The following is an 18,468-nucleotide window of genomic DNA, read 5'->3' on the forward strand; positions in this document are numbered from 1 at the left end:
GTTTGTGTTGTAACAGTAATGGCCCATGTTTCTTTACCTGTTTTGTCTTCCTTTTAATTTAAGAGGCTCACACTTGTAGCTGTTTTCTAACTTCGAGTTTGAGGTATTTCAATTGGTATTTCACAGATATACAAAGTCTTGCATTTTGTAACAGTGGAGACTGAATGTTACTATTAGGACAAAAAGGAGATTCTAATCGATAGTTTTACTGCCTTCCTGAATTACTCTGTTCAAGTTTCTTGATAAGTCTCTTGGTTTCACTGTTCCTTTGAGGTAGTTCTTCCTACCCTGCAAGTGCTTCAGCAGCATAACAAGCTGAACAAAACCCAAACTTAATGGTGTAAGAGATAGTAGCTGGAAAGTTTTGTTACATTATTTTTACTCCTGATTTTTTTTTTGGCACATCCGATTTTCTCTCCAGGTATCTTTGCACCTCTTTCTAAAATAAGCAAAGCTTCCGATCGCAAAAAAAGCTCTTTACGAAGTTCTTCCACGCGGTCTTCACCTTTGGTCAAATCCAAGAAAATAGACGTGACGCACATAACTTCCAAAGTGAACTCTGGTGGGTATTTACTTGTGTGTTGAGACAGGATAGAAGGATACTAATGTTCAAGAATTACCACCAATCTTATAAATTTTGATATTAAAATACTTGTTTGTTTTTAGTTCATCACTTGGGATGAGAAGTTGATATTCATTAGCTATGTGTTCTCATTCACTAGCCTTTAAACCGGCACTGGAAGGAGATGGTGTGTAGTCGCTTAGTGATTATAGTGGTCTGATGTACTATAAGAAGTTCTAGTCTTTATAGACTAGACTTTATAGTCTGTTAAAAAAAAGTTCAACGTTTATTCTCAAGCCTTTAAAGTTAATTTTTGATTGACTGTGATATTAGTTAAATGTCTAAACTTAATGTGATTTCATTTATTAAGATCATCCTGGGTCATTTGAAACTTCTCACTGAAATCAGTGAAAATCTAGAAACTAATCTATGACAATTTTATGTATAGAAATTGAAGAAATGTAGTTTATTTTCTGGCAAAATGGTCAGGGAACTATTTAACGGATTGCATTTTATCTGCTAATTAATTTATCTGAGTAAGACCAGAGGGGAATTAGAAGAGAAAGATGTCCTTGTAATAAGGCTTTGGTCTACTCATTGGAGTTCTAGGCTCAGTCTCTGGTTTAGTCTTTTAGTAGTTAATTCAAATTATTCAATCCTTCTGAATTCTCTTCTTGTGAAGGAAGAATGCTGCATCTTTTCTCACCTGTTTAGGTTCCCAGGTGTTTGGAGTTCAGGCTCTTTCCTGCTCTGTACAGTGCCCACCATGCATAGCCTGGCCCCATGTCTGGCTGGTTACATGATGATGCCATTAAGCATATTACATTAGCATTTCTTTTCCCTTCCAAACCCTGTTTAGGTGACATGCTAAGGGATGGAAGATATGCACACATTCTCATGGAATTTACTCAAGCACCCTAAAACACTCTGCTCTTTACCAGTGATATGCAGGGCACAGAGAGAATGTGCCAGGCTGGTAGAAAAGATGGGTTTTGGCAGCATTTTGGATGACTTGTGTAACTCTTCCCTACATAGATTGAGGGGGAAGCAAGCCCTAATTATGTGTATTTACATTTAGCACAAGATTTAAGCTATTTATGAATGGATATCCTGCATAAAAAGCTTCTCAGAAAAATGAGGAGCGGATCTGAGCTGACTTTTCTATTTAGTATTTTTCAATGGTTGATTCAGTTTATTGTGAACTGATTGTAACTCACTAATCTAAAATGGAAAGCAGCACTGTTTCCTTTGTCACAGACAGCGTGTTCCGGGCAGTTTCTGTCACAAAGGTGCGTTTGTGTCTTTGTAAATTTTAAACATTTGATGCTTGCTTTAGGTAAAAAATCAGTGAGTTATGCATCATCTGCCCAGCAGAGTTACACCCACTAACAGTCATCTGGAAGCTGCTGTTTATAAGATGTTCTTGTGTTGAAATTTCCATTAGCATTTAATGTGCCTGGCTGATCCACAGGCTGGAGTGGGAGGATAAGGCTGCAGAGGCAGAACTTTGTTTTGCAGCGTTTACATCCATCTCCATATTACATTTATTTCTCTTAAACTTCATCCCTGCGATACACTGGTTTGCAATGATCCAAGAAAAAATAATACGCTTTTTTCAGCTTATAATCATATCTACAAAGTAAAATATAATACTGTATATGATTTTCAAATTCGATTTGTTTCTACTGGATTTGAACAATCCATCAAATTGATGATAATAGGTCTTTTTCATGTTTTTAGAAAAAGGATTATTGTGATCAAATTGAGAAATATGTTATCTGTCACAAACACTAGTTTTTAGCTCTGATGCCTTAATGGCTAAACTATACAATTTTTGAAAATATAATAGATTTGTGAACTACTTCACTCCCTGTAGCTGAATTAAGCTGAGAGAAATAGTTACATAAAAAAGATACGATTTTTCTTTCATGATGGGAGAGGATTCATCATAGATAAGCTTGTTCTTCATTGAGTTAGGGTAGGAAACTGTCAGAAATGCAAAATGACTGTTCACAAATTATAACTTTGTGGCAATACTAGTTCACATGCATATCACAACATTTCTGCTCTAAGAGATGCTATTGCCATACTTCAGTATTTGTAGACAGCCTGAAGATTTGATCTCTAAACTTTTATGCATAATCTTTAATGCAGAAATTGCGAAATTAATCCTAGTGAATAGTATACCTTAAGTACTATGAAAGTGTATGTTGCATATATAATAAATATAAATGTTTCAAAAATTTAAGTAAAGCTCCTTCAATATAAACATTAATAATTTTCAGATAATTTGTTTATTGTTGGTCAAGATAGTTTGCACTGGTTTAATGTGTTAAGGGGTTTAAACGTTTGTGCTTATCCATCAGAACAATTTTGCAGTCTTGTCTTACCCATTTATCAAGAGTCTAAGAAATTGTACGGTTCTGTCTGTTTTATCCATGCATCCGCTCATCTGCAGATCTGTCAAATGTTTGTTGTGTATGACTTACCTGTAAAATTATTTTTCATTGTTAGGATGTATATATTTAATTGTATATATTATTTTTTATAGGATTAAATATGCCAAAAAAAGACAGTGCTTCTGAAACCAACTTTATGACTCCTAAAAGGGGCAAAGCTGTACCTGCAAAAGACGGTAATGAAATTTTTAAAACTTTTTTAACATCTTGAGAAAAATTTTGAGTAGACCAGAGGAAGTATTATTACTGCCATACCTCTGAAAAAGTCCTTTATCTATAGGAAAGAGTTTCCCTGCCTGTCTGTATTCAAGTCCCAAGCACGCTGTACACATTTATTTTCCCAGGAGCAAGAGTAATTTGTGTGGGTGTTTGGCTGGCGTTCTGTGTTGGTTTGATAACAGCTTTGGTCCATATGTGTGGCCAAGAATATTGACAAGCCCTTAGAGCTGAAAGCTGTCTCGTAGTGAATGATTTTCCAGAGGATCTGCAGAGTTACCTTCTAGGGTTTCTGAGGGGAGGAGACCTTTTGCCCTGTGTCGTTACTGCCTAGATTTTAATGAAGAGTCGTGCACATCTTCTGTTGGAATTTTTTTTCTCTCCTGTATCTGTATGTTCACACTTGTATTATAAAGTGTTGTCATCTAACAGTACTTAACAGTCTTGGCATTGTATCATGGAAGCCTCATAATAACGAACTTCAAATATGAAAAATGAAACTCTAGCATTTTCAAAAGTTCCTTTTACATACAAATCATCCTCTGCAATTATCTAGTTTCAGAATGGGATAGTGACTTCTATTGCATCAGTATGTTGTTTGCCAAATGAAAACATAAAGGGACGTCGCTTTCAGGGCTGTCTTTAACGAATTGTAACAATCCAGTTTCCTTTGAGGTTTTCTCTTTAGAATCATACTATGAATGTTGGTAAAAGCAATATTTCTTTGAATAACTTGAAGTGTGAATTTCAGTATACCTTCTTTGAAGAAAAGCACCTTTTTATATCCTCTGTCAGTGAGCAGTTGTAAGGAAGAGACTTGGGCAAGAGGCCAGTGTAAGGTATTTAAGTACTGTCCAATCAGGTACTTTTTCAGAGGTGAGCTAGAAAACTTGTGTAGACAGAGGTTTCCAACATTTTGTTCATGGAGGGCGCTTAATGGCTTGGTCTTCAGGTTCTGGTCATGCGATGAAAATAATTGGCAGGATAGTGTCTGTGTTTGATGGATATATGATATCTGCAATTAATAGGACTCCAAAGGCTTCACAGGCTGTAAGTGATGTGAAGCCTCATTTTGTGATTTAGTGGTTTAGCTGATACTGCTATAAAGCAGGTGCAGAACCTTTAGAAAAATCCAACTTAGAAAGTAGTTCAGCTTGGGGTTTTCCTGGAGTTTGTGCTGACTCTGTTGTGTGGTGTTTGTTTGTTTGTTTTTAAACAAACTCCCCAGAAACCCTTGACAAATTGGAAAAACTCTTGGGGGGATGGTGGGGAGGGAAAAAGATGGAGAGGAGTAAGGCCAACTACAAAGTTCTGGAGCAAGGCTGAAACAGTCAACTCTATAAATACACCCTGGAAATGATATGCCCAGTAATAATTCTGCATAAAAGGACCTGGAGATACTGAGGATTACAGGGTAAACGAGAGTCATCTATGCTGTCCCGTTGCAAAAGGGGAAGCACACTGCGATGGGCTGTCAGCCATGAGGTAAAGCAAAGTGACCTGGATGCTTCACTTGGCACAGGTAAGGTCTCTGCTAGGACACAGATCTAGCTTTAAATACCACATTTCAAAAAGATGCGAGTCATCTGGAGAGAATTCAGAGAAGCCACCACAGTAACTGGAGATATAAAACATGACTTAGGAGTAGAGACTGTTGGAATTGTGATTGTGTGATTAACAACATGTGTAACAAGAGTAAGAAATCTTGAGCTAAAACTGTGGTAATTTAGGCCTTTATATTAGGGGGGAAAAAAAATCCCTTGAACAGTGTAGATAATGATGTGGTGAAATATATTGCTGACAAGTCCTGAGATCGCCCTGATGGGAGATTTTTAAGAACAGGTCAAACACTCGCTTCTCAGGAGTGAGCTAACAAACAGGTGTTTTGCCTGATGAAGAGAAGTAGATTGTAAGACCTGCTGAAGTCCCTTTTGTTCTTCCTTCTCCTGCCCCATGATTTCCTACAAAATGAAGCATCTCAATGGCTGGTTTAGTTTCAGCAGCTTTTGTTACACTCATGTAAAAGTGCTTGGTGATGGTCTGACCTCCAGTGAATCCATTACTGGACTGACTTTTAAATATGGACTTGCAGTATGTGTTCACAAACGCAGGTGTATATTTATATAATACCTTTGACTTGAAGGTTGCCTGTTTAGTCACCAATCATTTAGTAATTTGCATTTTCTTCATTGTAGGACAGCTGCAGCCAATATCTCAGTCTTTAGATTGATATCTCCAAGTACCTAAGCTTTTGCTTTGACCCACTGAATTTACTGTTCTGCAGTTCTTTACTGTTTTGCCAAACTGAAGGATTAAAAAATTGAACATGTTAACTCTTTTGCTTTGTGAAACCTAAAGTATTAAGCCTCTCAGAATGCTGGAAACCTCTATAAGCCATAGAATCATAGACTACCAGGTTGGAAGGGACCACAAGGGTCATCTGGTCCCAGCTTTCTTGGCAAAAATACTGTCTAGAAAAGATGGCTCAGCACCCTGTCCAGCGGCAACTTAGAAGTGTCTGGTGTTGGGGAATCCACTGCTTGCCTGGGGAAATTATTGCAAAGGCTGATTGTTCTCATAGTGAAAAATTTCCCTCTTGTGTCCCATCAAGATCTCCCCAGGAGTAACTTTTATCCAATACTATCTTAATTTTTCACATTGAGAAACTGAGGGCTAGGCATGCCTTCCTGAGGGTAGGAAAGGGAGGAACTGGGGAGAGCCTTGAAAAGGAAGGAGGAAAGCTGAACATAAATCTTATCGGACAGTTTAGACATCAGGGTTTGCAAATGCAGATAAAAGTGATTTATTTCCCATTCTTACTTTAGAGTACAGTTTTTAATATTAATACAGTATGTAATGGAGTATAGTAGGCTTTAATCCAGACAATAATTCACTCACATAATATCACCTTCCTTCTACTTCTCATCAAATCTTTAATAGGCTGGATGCTGAAAGTGTGGTGGTGTGATCTCTTATTAGTAAGGCTCCCATATTTTAATAAATTTGCTTGGGACTATTTAGAACTTTTGCAGAGTGAAAAAGAATGGGCTTTTGGAGACCTCTTCCAGCACTCAGCTATCACCGTATTCCTGAGGCTGGGTGAGGTGCACCTGTCTCATTCCTGACAGGTGTTTGTGTAAGTGCTGCTTAACAACTTCTAGTTTTGGCTCTTTAGTCTGTATTCTGCCCACCACAGAGAACAGATAACGTCCTTCATACAGAAGCTTTCCCTTCTGCTTCATCTGTCCTTTTCCAAAAATGATCTCTGAAGGACTATTTCCACTTCTGTCTTTTAGGTTTTCCTGGGTACAGCAGCTCTTCCTCTTCTACTACCTCCTTGGAAGGCAAACAGAATTACTCCAAGAAGCGAAATGCAACTAGCAGCAATAAAAAAGCAGTGACTAGAGTCTCTTCTGCCTCATCTAAAATTAGTGCTGGTATGGTCTGTTTTACTGAGGTGTATTTTGACAGGTGGGAGTTTACTGCTGTAGTGAATACTTATGTAGAACTACTTCTGCTGTTTCAGAATCTGAGATAGTTCAGGAAAGACACCTGGGAGGTAGTTTAACCATAAACTTGAGTTGGGCAACTCAAAAAAAGGTTTTAGCACACATTCAAGAGGAAAAAATGTTTTTATAGCTGGTCACTGTGCCTTTCAACTGCAGAGAAAAGGCTGTAGTCCACAGTTCATGAGGAAGCAAAGCAATTCCTTGTCTAAGCAAAATTTGCGGTATGTTGCCATGGGTTAAAGGTACACTACATTAAAGATAGATACTGTTTACTAATCCTTTGGCTCACTATGTAAGTATTTTTAAAATTTTAAAGATATAATGTCACTAATTGCAGATCTTGTTCTTCTGTTGAACAGGGTTGTATAGTTCTCTTGCTACAAGAAAAAATCGTTTTGATGAAGGAGAAATTCAGGTTGGAGACAGAGTGCTGGTGGTTGGACAGAGAACAGGCACTGTTAGATTTTGTGGGATGACAAAATTTGCACCAGGTATTTGCAATAGTCTTCGCGTATGTTGTAGAATCAATATGGAATAACCGATATGTGAGCACATGAACATTAAGAGAACTCCATCTTTTTCCTCACTCCCTCCAAAACAAATATCTAAATTTACTGGTTTGTTTCAAAGTTCTTCCTTCCTCTTTCCTAAATTTAATTGAATTTTTTTTTTTTTTTTTTAACTTAATGTAACTGCCAGGAAAAATAATGGTTTTAAATATGACTTTTTACTTGTCCACTAACTCAGCTTAATCAGGAGAAATATTTTGATGTTGAAATTGTAGGTATTGTTACAAAGCTTTCTGAAAATCCTCAGTTTAGTCTCCGAAGTGGTATATAGTTTATTGAAAACACATGCCTTTACTCCTTACTTACTGTAGTAAGTCTTTTTGAGACAGCTCCTCTCTTGCAATACTGGTGCTCTTACCATGTCTTATACATGTCTCATCCTTATCATTTTAGCATCTTTAAGAGGGTAATTCTGAACGTTTAAATCTTAACTAAGAAGTGTTTAGGTCAGACAGATGAGCAGTTACGAGCATCTCAAAAAGCCCCAAACTGCCATTCTCTCATCCTTCTCCCTTTCAGCTCCTCCCTCCCTTACCCTTGCTAAAAACCACATTGCAGTGAAAGCAGGTGTTTTCAAATGGAATTGCGTTGTTCTGAATTATGGAAACTGATTTATGAATACTAATTTTTTGCAACTGAAGTCCATGTTCTTTAAGTCCTTATCTAAAATCTTGCAAGAGTAATGCAAAACCAGTTGGTATTGGTGTAAGTGCCTAGTTTAAATGAGGGTCATTTGATTGATACGTGAGCGGCAATACTCTGTCTTGACACTTTGTGGCATCAATATTTAAAACAAAAGAAGAAAAAGTTAGAATGACAGAATGTGAGATTGTGGTACAAACTACATACTTTTTTCATTCTTGCCCCTTTCCCCAATTTCATTGTAGGCAAGTCTTTGCCTAAGATATTGCAGTTAACTGATTCTACACTTCCATGTGATCATTCTTACCTTCGTGTTGTTACTTAAAAAGTAAACAATGAGAAAAGGATTGCTTTTCCAAATTTACTGTAATAAGCGTAAAATCAGAAAGCTGTTGGACAATGTGAGTCTCCTCCCTCTCCCTCCAAGTTAAGAAATTATTTTTTTTTTTTTCCTAGAAAAACATGGTATTGTAAGAAGTGAGGATGGAAAGATCACAAGTCTTCACCATTTGCAAAACCAGAAATTTATAGCAAATGTAACAGATGCATTTTTAAGTATTTCAATTTTAATGTGGATCAAAGCTCTGGAAGTTACCTAAATTTAATTTCTTTTTACTGCAATGCAGGTCTTTATTTCATTTGGAAAACAGGAAGGGAACAACACCTGACATTCTGAGCCCTTCTAATTGATAAGCTGTCAGCCCTGCGTTTCTTGGGCTGCTAATTACAATTACCATTTTATCCAGTGCCTTAGTACCAAGTGACTTGAATTAAATTTTGAGTCTTTTGGGGATGGATAGCATAAGGACTGCTAATGGAGTATGAAATTTAGCACCTTTACATAATTAGCTCACATTTATCACAGGTTATGAATGATCAAGCTTATTACCATCTTGATGCCTGCTCAGTGTTCTGTACGAGATGAATTGCTGGCCAGGTCTGGTTCTTACACCCTTCTCCCAAAATCATACAACCAGCCTTGCAATTTGTGTTAATTAAAACTTGCTAGATGGAGAGAAGGAATGAATTAATATCAAAACTTTAATATTACTGTTGATGATCTCAGATGAGGCATAAACCGTGTGGTCAGAGGATTGGAGAGGAAAACCTGAACCACTGCTGCTCTTTGTTCTCGTCTCCTTTTTTGTCAAATGGCCCCTGTTACATTCAGCAACATTCTGTTTGCCTTTAGTACATATATCAAGGGGTTTACCTTTTCTGCATTAAATCAAATGTCAATAATTTTCTTGAAAGCAAACAAAAATGCGGAGATAATTCTCTTTAGGTTATGATATGCGTTTTTGCATAGTTACATAGAAGATAATAATAATAAATATATATATTACAACTCTTAATTTCTAACTAGAAACCATTTTCCTTGATGTGGATAAATGCCAACAGCACCAGCTATCTAGATGAAGAAAAGCCCGTGGTGTTTTGTTCAAAATACTGTGGTTTTACTGTTTTGAAATGTAGGATTCTGGTGCGGAATTGAGTTGGACAAGCCTCACGGGAAGAACGATGGTTCTGTTGGAGGCGTTCAGTACTTCAGTTGTCTTCCCAGATATGGTATATTTGCACCACCATCTCGTGTGCAGAGGTAAGCACTGACGCTGTTGTAATGTTTGTGTCGCCAAACGCTTTCTTAATACGTTTCCAGTGAGAAACATTTTGTAGCAGAAATGGAAGAAACAAATGTTTTCTTCTGTTGATGAAAGTTTATAGCATCCATTAAAAAACTAGTAGGTTTTAGATCAGCTTTTTTAAAGCAGATTAGAAATGCAGCTCCCTATTTTTCTTGCAGCCTGTTCAGGTATTTTCAATCCAGGGCCTCCATTTCTGATACATTCTGTGTTCATTAAATCTTAGTTCCATAACCCAATCCTGATGCATTAAGCTGAATTTGGTTATAAAAGGAGGTTGCCTTGGACATGAATGGAAATGCTGTTCTCATTCCAGATAACTGCACTGAGCATCCACCACTTCGTAGTCTCTTTGTGAGGTTTCAGGAAGAACATTTGAGGAATACCATGCTTTTTCCTCCTGCATTTGTATCTCATCATTCTGCCAGACATGTTCTTGCTTTTCTATCCCTGAATATCCTCCACCAAACTTAAAGACCTTGCCTCAAAATTATACATGCTTTCTTGCTGAATAAAAGGCAAGTAACTCGAATAAATGAGTTTGCTCCAGGCACCTCTTACATAGCAGCCTGATTACAACTGAAAGTTTAGTGTCTCCTGGAGTTGGATGGAGAAGAGAAGGAATGAGAACTTTGACAAAAAGGACTCCAGCAGTTCAGAGTTGAGTTGCAATGAATTCTTCATTATGTTCTTGCTTTTCAGACTAACAGGTTCTTTGGATTCACTCACAGAGACCTCATCAAGTAAACTAAATCACACTTTTCCAGGTAGGAGCGTAAGATGCAGTGACTTGGGTTGGGCAGGTGACCGTCCTACAACCAGAACCCACAGCACAAAGCCCCCTTCTCCAAAAGCACAACGGGTTTTCAAGGAACTCAAATGCCAGCCAATAGTCTGGCTGCTCCCTTCCTAAGAATGTAGCCAGTGAAAGGAACTGTGGAGTACTGCCCTTGTTATTAACCCTGAACTGGCAGAAATAATTGTCAGAGTTAAGACTGTTGCCACTCTTCCCTTATCACCATATTGCATTCTAATCAGAGTTAACCATAAATTGAAACTCTCCTTAATCTAAACTGAGATTGATGAAGTGTGGGGAGGGATCTATATGCAGTTACTGAAACTCCTGTGAGAAACTTGAAGTATTTTTATTTTTCCTTACCTCAGCTTTTTGTGAAAAGACTGCTGCAAATTACCCTTGTCCCATTTGTTTAATTTCATTTCTGTGCTCTCTGAACATTTGAAAATGTAACGGGCACTTAATTTCATGAGAAGTTTCATCACTTAAGTTCCAAATTGGAGGAGAGAATGTGTATCAAATGTAGAAGAAGGAATATAAAAAAACCCACAAAGAATATGAGTTCATAAAGATATTATAAAAATGTACTACACTGCTTTTTAACCTTTCCACTTAGGTTTTAGACGCAGTCTAAGCACCACTTCTGCGTCTTCACAAAAGGAGATAAACAGAAGAAACTCCTTTGTTAGGTGAGTGTTTTGAATTAAAAATGTTTGGGTGAGCTGGCTGTTAGCTTTACCGTGTCTTCTTCAAAATAAAACCTTTGTGTATAATATTTAGATCTTTACATGTTCCTTTTTTTTATTTCTTCCAAAATGGACCAGTAGTAGACTCTGTTTCTGTGGGTATCCAGGAGTACAGTCCTTGGATTCAGGTTGGCATTGAAACTGTTTTCCAGTTCACTGCATATGCTCCAAATTCTTGTGTTCTCACACAGCTGGGTGAAGTTCAGGAGCTCTTTGTAAAGGCCTCCACTTTGTCCTGGTGATTGTGACTGATCCTTGCACACTAGAAGTAGTTTTGGCTAAACTCTTTGAAGCCCCAAATACAACGTTTTGTACTGCTGAATTTACCAATACTATCACCTGCAGTAAATACTGTACAACCTGGCAGCAGGTGAGAGGACATCGATTTTCCAAGCATTTCAGACTGCTGTGTGCTCTAGCCTGGCGATGTTATTACATGTTTTGCTAGTAACATGAGATCAAACCAATTATTTTAGAATGGAATTTGGGTTTTTTTGCCCTTGCACTTCACAAAATTATAGATTTGCCTGGATACTTTATAGAAAGAAATATCTTTTTTTGTTTTTTTTCTTCTCCTCCTTTTTTTTCCTAACTAGATCTAAGAGCTCCGTGTTGCGGCGCAGCTGGAGTAACACCACTACAGCTACCATGGAGGGACCGGTGAAGCTGCACGAAGGCTCTCAGGTTCTTCTGACCAGCTCCAACGAAATGGGGACAATCAGGTACATTGGTCCTACAGACTTTGCACCAGGGATATGGCTGGGGCTCGAACTCAGAAGTGCCAAGGGAAAGAATGACGGTTCTGTGGGGGACAAGCGCTATTTCACCTGTAAGCTGAACCATGGGGTCTTGGTTCGACCCAGCCGAGTAACGTATCGTGGGATTAATGGGGCAAAACTTGTAGATGATATTTGCTGAGCCAAAATGTCCTCATACAATAGGAAATAAGTATTTAAAGCACAGAAGACCCCATCTAGAATGCAAACTTATTTTTAAATTATTAATTCTATATAAGTATATCTAAGATAAATTTTAACATAAATAAAAATATATATATAGAGACAAAGTTCAGTCGCATTAAGAAGTAAAACCACTCTTCAGCTTCTGACTGGGAAGATTATTGCAAAAGCATCTTGGGATTGAGATGCTGAATTATTCGAATAATGTTCCAGTTAGAGAATGTGAGTATCACCAACATTCTCTGAAGCTGCTTTGTGATTCATGTGGTATTTTCCTCTGTGTAGTAACGAACTGATACTGCTTTGCACATTGCCCGCTTTTGACAGAGGAGGCGGTTAATGAGTGACATTAGTGTGGTCACCAGGCACTTTGTCAGTTCCAATGTCAGCTGCTAGCAATAAGAAAGCAAAAAAAAAAAGATCAATTTTTTCAAGCAGTTGTGAAGTATTTTTACATGTTATCATTCAGATCCCTCCTCTTCTCGCCCCTCCTGTTCTCCTCTCCGGAACACAAAAGGGCTGATAAATAGAAGTATTTGTGGCTATCCTAGTGTACAGCAGCAATTAAATACAAAGCCCTTAAAAAAGCACAAATAATGCTGCATGTCAGTCTTTATAGTAAAAAGCACTTTTTGCTGGATGCATTTGTAGAAAGAGCTACATATAAGAAGCACTCTTTAAAATAATGCACTTTGTGCTCTTCTGGAGAGCTTTCCCTCATTTTTAAAGACTTTTTGTTTGGTGTGCTGCAGGCTATGAGTATCACAGTTTTTAAATGCAAATAAACCCAGAGTGGAACTATACATAATAGCCTCATCATTAATATTAAGACTGTATAAATACAGCATGGTAATTCCTGCCAGTGGTATGGATTATATGCAGGGTTTTCAAGTAAGCTATTACCATGATTTGATTTGTTTGCAATACATTTCTTTTTTGTTTCCTTTGGAACAGTTTGCAGTCTAAATTTATTTTAAGAGTCTTATGAGAAATTAAAGATGGTTTTAGGTACAGCATTGTTAACGCACCTTGATGTGACATTATTTGCATATCAGCTTTTTAAAACTGCTAACATTTTGTCCAGGTTTTAAACATATATTGTATTTTAATTGCTCAGCATATGTAAACATTATCAGGATGGTTTAGTGTTCCAGAACAGTAATTTTATTCTTAAATGATCTGCTCACTCTTACCTACTTGAAGAAGTGACACTTTAAATTACATCATAATAACCTATTTTTAGACAATATTCTGCTGCTGTTACCTTCTTTTAAATATTGCTGTAGCTATTTTTCCTGAGCTGTATTTAAAATAATGCGTATTGTATTCTAACTTATGTGAATTTTTAACTGAATAAAAAAAGCTGTAAATTTTGAATGTAAAAAAAAAAAAAATCAGTGCTTTGTATTTGAAGCTGTAGATGTTCAGTCATCTACTGAACTTTGTCCAATATCTGTTTCTTGCTGGTGTTAGTAAAATAAAACCCTGGTGAATAGTTTGGCAAAAATAATTTCCATTAGGTTGTTACAGGATGTACATCCTCTCACTTCTGTTCTTAGGTACAAATTAGGCAAATGAGATAAAGGGTGGAACAACAACTGTGGTATATAAACCAGTAGTTTTTATATCTTCTTGCTGTTTGGTACCAAACCGCCAGCTGTCAAACAAAGCATTTGTGCATGTTTTGCTGGTTTGTCCCGGCACCATGCTCCCGGGTGGGCAGTTCAGTTTCTGTGATGAAACACCTGTTATCAGAGCTGCTGTTTTTCCTGCCTGACACGATGGAATGGCTGTACCTGCTTTTCCTGACGGGCGGTGGGAGTTCCGCAGAAGGCACGTGAGGGTTAGGCAGCAAGCTCAGGCAGTTGGTTGTAGTCACACCATTTCTATGTTGTGTATCTTGCACAGAGGAAGAACCACATGGAAATAAGTTATATCCAAGAGCGCTCTGATTCACTGGTAACTCTTTTTTCCTCCAAGGATGTCAGGCTGCACCTTCTGCAGGTCTGTAGCTGTACCCAGGTCAGCTGGAAGTGGGAGTCTCTGGGGCTCGGGTAGCAAAGCCTGCAGGACTTCATTCAGTCCTGGCTGAGGGGCAGCCAAGAGGGCACAGATGCCACCTGAGTTCTGGGGCAGCGTGCTCTCCCTTCAGCTTCAGCTTGCTGCACCCTTCTCCTGAAAGCTCTGCCTGTAGGTTAGCACTGTAGGTTACAGGAGCAAGTCAGGACTGTTATCAGTACAGAGCTGAGAATCTTCTGTACCAAAGCAAGAAGCTCTGTAAATTTATGTGGCCTGAAACAGAAATAAATCATGCCCTCCGTTCCAGAAGGGATTACTGATGGCTGTCTTCAAGTTGGTGATGTGAAGGGATTTGTGCTTCCTTAAATCCAAGGTAAGTTGCCATAATCCTTTTCTCCAGTTCTTGCAGAAGGACACTTTGTGTCATAAAACAAGATTCTGAAAATAACTGGCAGTGAAGTTTGAAATTCGGTGCTGTCCTGAGGTCTGTGCAATCACAGCCCAGGACTGGTTAGAAAAGAAGACAAATGATCCTCAAAGTCGCCTTAAGCCATATAAATAGATATTATCTGTTTTATAAATAAATAAAGAGATGGTCTCCAGCAATTCTGTGCTGCCTGTGCAGACTTCGAGGCTTGTCCTTGTGCCACAGCACATTTCTGGGGTCCAGTTTCAGAAAAGGTACTTCCTCAGTGCTCTCAGCAATGACATCTTTCAAAATTTGTTGGACACTGGCTGGAAAGGTCACAGGTGTGACAATAGGACAATCACTTTCTTGAAGTGTCCTGGGATGGAGAACTCATTTCTAGAGTTCAATCCTGTTGGATTCAGGGATAGTTTTCCAGATGTTGACAGTAATGGTTTTCTGGGCAGGAAGCCTGTGTTTTGAAGTGCTGCTATCTAGGAAGATCTGAGGCACAAGGATCCAAAATTGGCTCTGCAGATTTTCAAAACATTACCTAATTTCTCTGAGAAGTTAGCTTTGTTACCTGTGAGTGTTGCAGAGGAGGCAAGTCCAGTATTTAAGTCACAGCTTTTAGAGTTCTAGTTTTGCAGAAGCCTTGTCCAACACCAGGTGGAAACTGAAACCATGTCCATGAAAGCCACCCAGCAGAGCACCCACCTGCATCCTTTCTCCTGCCTTGCTGCAGACAGAAAACTCTGGAAAAAAAAGGTACATCAGAGCACAGGTTTCCAGCCAGTGCCAGATCTGAACCAGGATGTGGTGGGGGCCCAGGGACTGGAGGTGCTCCTGGGAGGGCAAAGGAGAGCTCCCTTCTCAGGGAAGGGGGGAAACGGAGGAAGAGGAGGAGTGCCTGCCAGATACTTGCTCAGGAAAGAGTCTTGTTAACTAAACCACAGATCAGTCTTGCAGGAGAATGAGCATATGGCCAAGCCAGTGCAAGAGAATACGGTTTATAGGTAAGTCAGTCCTCATTTTAAGGAGCATTTCTTGAGAAAGCAGCTACCTGCAGCACGGGAGTGGTACAGAGAGGGGAAAAGAACATTTCAGGGCAGGAGCAACCTCTTCCCATGTTTGTCACAGGACTGTAGGACACTCCACTGTATTAAAATGCAGCTTGTAATTAGACCTACTCAAAGTCCACATACAGACTCAAAGAAAAATGCTGTCTTGGGATATAAGTGTTAAAGAATGCAAACACCTAGATTCTCTCTTCAACCATATACTTTGTTCTCTTTATACTGGCCAGTCTCCTACAGGTAAAGGCCAACCTTGGTGATTTGGCACCTTTCTCTGGAAGAAACTGGGAGATGCGACATTTGCAATGCAAACAAGTCAAACTTGCTGCTGCCAACCAGGAAGGTGACTCTCAGTTTAACACCACAACTCCTTTCTCTGTCCTTCTGTAGCTTTACCAAGTGAAAACTGATCTCCAGAGCCATCCCTTGGTTATTACAAAAATGATGTGACGTTGACCCAATCATTACACAGCGCAACACAGAGAAAGCCATTTTATTTGTCTTCATGCCTTGTGGTTCACTACACTTGTTTACAATACAAATACACTATTCAATACAAAATACTCAATGACCATATATTAGTATTTTTCTTTATAGTATCCCTGAAGCCCACAGGCCCTTCCTTTATAAACAATGTTGCATAAACTGCTGTACATGAGACAGACACTCCTATAATGAAGCTTTGTTACTAAAAGAAGCCAGATGCAGACAATTCGGACATTTTCCTGTGATGGGTTTAGCTTTGGGACAGACAAACGCTGATGTCTTTGCTGCAGTGAAAGGCTGTTTTATGTTATTCCTATCTCAAGGTTCTTGTCAGCCAGCAGACGGGCTCAGTAACAGGAGCAGACACGCAAAGTTAAGTCCTTCAGAGCCCATTTCACACCTCTTACATCAGGCAGCGTGAGCAGCTGCCCCCAGCGCTGCTGTGGCTGCTCTGGTGCCGAACCTGTGGCCTTTGGGCACAGACGGGGGGACACCAAGGGACCCACAGCACTGAGAGGGGCTCAGCCACATTAACGCAGCCCCCTGCCTTCAACCCGTGGTATCAAAACCTCCTTCCTCGCTAGAGCAAAGCCCCTCTCCTGCCACCACTCGAGGAAGCAGAACCACCCAAACTTCTTGCCTCCATTTCCAGGCACAGGATGGAGAAACAAGATTCAGCAGCGAAAAGGAAGATGGAGAGGTGGAAAGGCAGACAAACAGGCATCCCAACCTCATTTACCTTCAGCAGCTTACAGAATCAGACACCTACCTAACATTTACAGGAAACAGTTAAAATCCAGGTGGAAATCAGCCATTTTCAGAGTAAGAGTGGCAGCACAGGATTCTCCCAGTCGTGCTTTACATCCTGTAGCTCATACTGCTTCCTGCTGCTCCCCTGCAGAGTGAGGAAGACACGTAAGACAAGAACGTAATCATTGCCAATGGAAAAGATTAAGTCTTAAAAACAAGTTCGTTAAAACTGTTTATATTGTCTCAATGAATTATATTTTTTTTTTAAAAAGTCATAGACAAAAACAAGTAAGAGGGTTAAAATAACTTGATATTTTTTTTTTTCCCTCCTACATCACTGTGAGGGAATTTGGCATTAACACATGCTGGGCTGCTTTGGTCTTGATAGCTCATGGTGACTAAGCCCCTCTGTTCCCTGCAGCTCTGAGAACTGAACAGGACACAAATTCAAAATTCCTGGTTTATGACTGGACAAAATGCTGTTGCTAATGGTGTACAGCTATAGAAAATGTGCTAGAATGAAACTGCTAGAAGTTGGAACACAAGAAACATGGACACTGAACACTTCTAGATGTTGCAAAAGAAATGATAAATTCTATCAAGTACCTCCTTGTACAGAATGTAAGCCAGTCTCCTTACAACTGTGTTGAGTAAGTTACTCAGCTCTTTACACGCACGCCAAGTCTAGAACCTCTGAACTGCAGTCTGTTGGCCTTACCCTTTGGGATGCTGTAGTAATGGATTGAGCCTGAGTGTGAATTGTTACTTGAGTGATGGAAGAACTGGGTACCATTAAGAAAAGCTTTCCTCACAGCATCCCAGCCATACCAGTAAAATCTTGCACTGTCACTGAAATCCTGGCAATGCCTTGGCAACAGGACAGGTGCTTAAAGTTAAGCAATGCCACTGCAGAACGACCAGGAAACTCTGTGGTGCAGCTGCACACAGGTAGCAGAGCAGCCTTTAGTACAGGCAATTCATTCATGGAAATCATTTGTCATTGATGGCATTAGTTGTTTTCTAAGAAAGAGGACAGGCAAATGCTCCAAGCCTTGTTTTTGAGTGGCAAGATTTGATTAGCATCAGTATTTACAAAATGATTTTTGCAAACTGGGGTACTGTACTTGGACAGCACACAGGGCTACCAGCCTGAATGCTTCCTCTGGAAGAGCTCAGAATTGTTTTTTTTCATATTAACAATATGCGCAAACTGGATTTCTGAATTCCTCTCAATTCCAAGAGTTAATGGGGAGGATTTAAAACAAGCCAACAACACAAAAACCCCACAACAAAGCATTGTACACTGGAGACACTGGCAGGAAGATTACTGAAAACCACCTGCTAGTGCAGGAACAGGATTTATCTCAATGCACCATACTCAACAGACTGGAGAATTTCCGCAGTAATTCACCATTTCCCTCGGCCAGAATTATCTCCTCACGTATTCCATAGGTAAGAAGCAGTAATGTGTTTAGCTCCTCCTTTGTTTGCAACTCTCATTCTTCTAATAGTATTTCAGTTGGGATAAAATAACTGCCTAGCATGGCAGGGGCCTTTTACCCCCTTCACTCCCACAAACTTACAATCATATCTTGCTGCTCGCTCTTTTAACGCTTCTTTTTGAAATGCT

General features: G+C 39.2%; 2 protein-coding genes across 7 annotated transcripts in view; one reads left to right on the forward strand and one right to left on the reverse strand.

The window, feature by feature from the left end:
- Window positions 1–12,558, forward strand: part of LOC136099740 (CAP-Gly domain-containing linker protein 4-like) — a 31,503-nt gene extending 18,945 nt beyond the window's left edge. For 5 of the 6 annotated variants that reach the window (XM_065834250.2, XM_065834247.2, XM_065834248.2 and 2 more), the window contains 8 exons: window positions 422–562; window positions 3,114–3,197; window positions 6,534–6,674; window positions 7,106–7,237; window positions 9,434–9,557; window positions 10,303–10,367; window positions 11,013–11,085; window positions 11,739–12,558. In XM_065834250.2, coding sequence (XP_065690322.1) covers window positions 422–562; window positions 3,114–3,197; window positions 6,534–6,674; window positions 7,106–7,237; window positions 9,434–9,557; window positions 10,303–10,367; window positions 11,013–11,085; window positions 11,739–12,060 — 1,082 coding nt within the window. In that variant the 3' untranslated portion in view covers window positions 12,061–12,558. Of the gene's footprint in view, window positions 1–421; window positions 563–3,113; window positions 3,198–6,533; window positions 6,675–7,105; window positions 7,238–9,433; window positions 9,558–10,302; window positions 10,368–11,012; window positions 11,086–11,211; window positions 11,271–11,738 lie in introns of all 6 variants that reach the window. The other variant, XM_065834251.2, reaches the window with a different exon arrangement.
- Window positions 12,559–16,073: 3,515 nt separating this feature from the next.
- The window catches only part of LOC136100192 (ALK tyrosine kinase receptor-like), a 339,835-nt gene continuing 337,440 nt past the window's right edge, over window positions 16,074–18,468 (reverse strand). Inside the window, exon 31 of the mRNA XM_065835062.2 lies at window positions 16,074–16,983. The gene's annotated coding sequence lies outside the window, so the exon portion shown is untranslated. The remainder of the gene's footprint in view (window positions 16,984–18,468) is intronic.

The sequence above is a fragment of the Patagioenas fasciata genome, chromosome 3, assembly GCF_037038585.1.
Source record: "Patagioenas fasciata isolate bPatFas1 chromosome 3, bPatFas1.hap1, whole genome shotgun sequence".
Lineage (NCBI taxonomy): Eukaryota > Metazoa > Chordata > Aves > Columbiformes > Columbidae > Patagioenas > Patagioenas fasciata.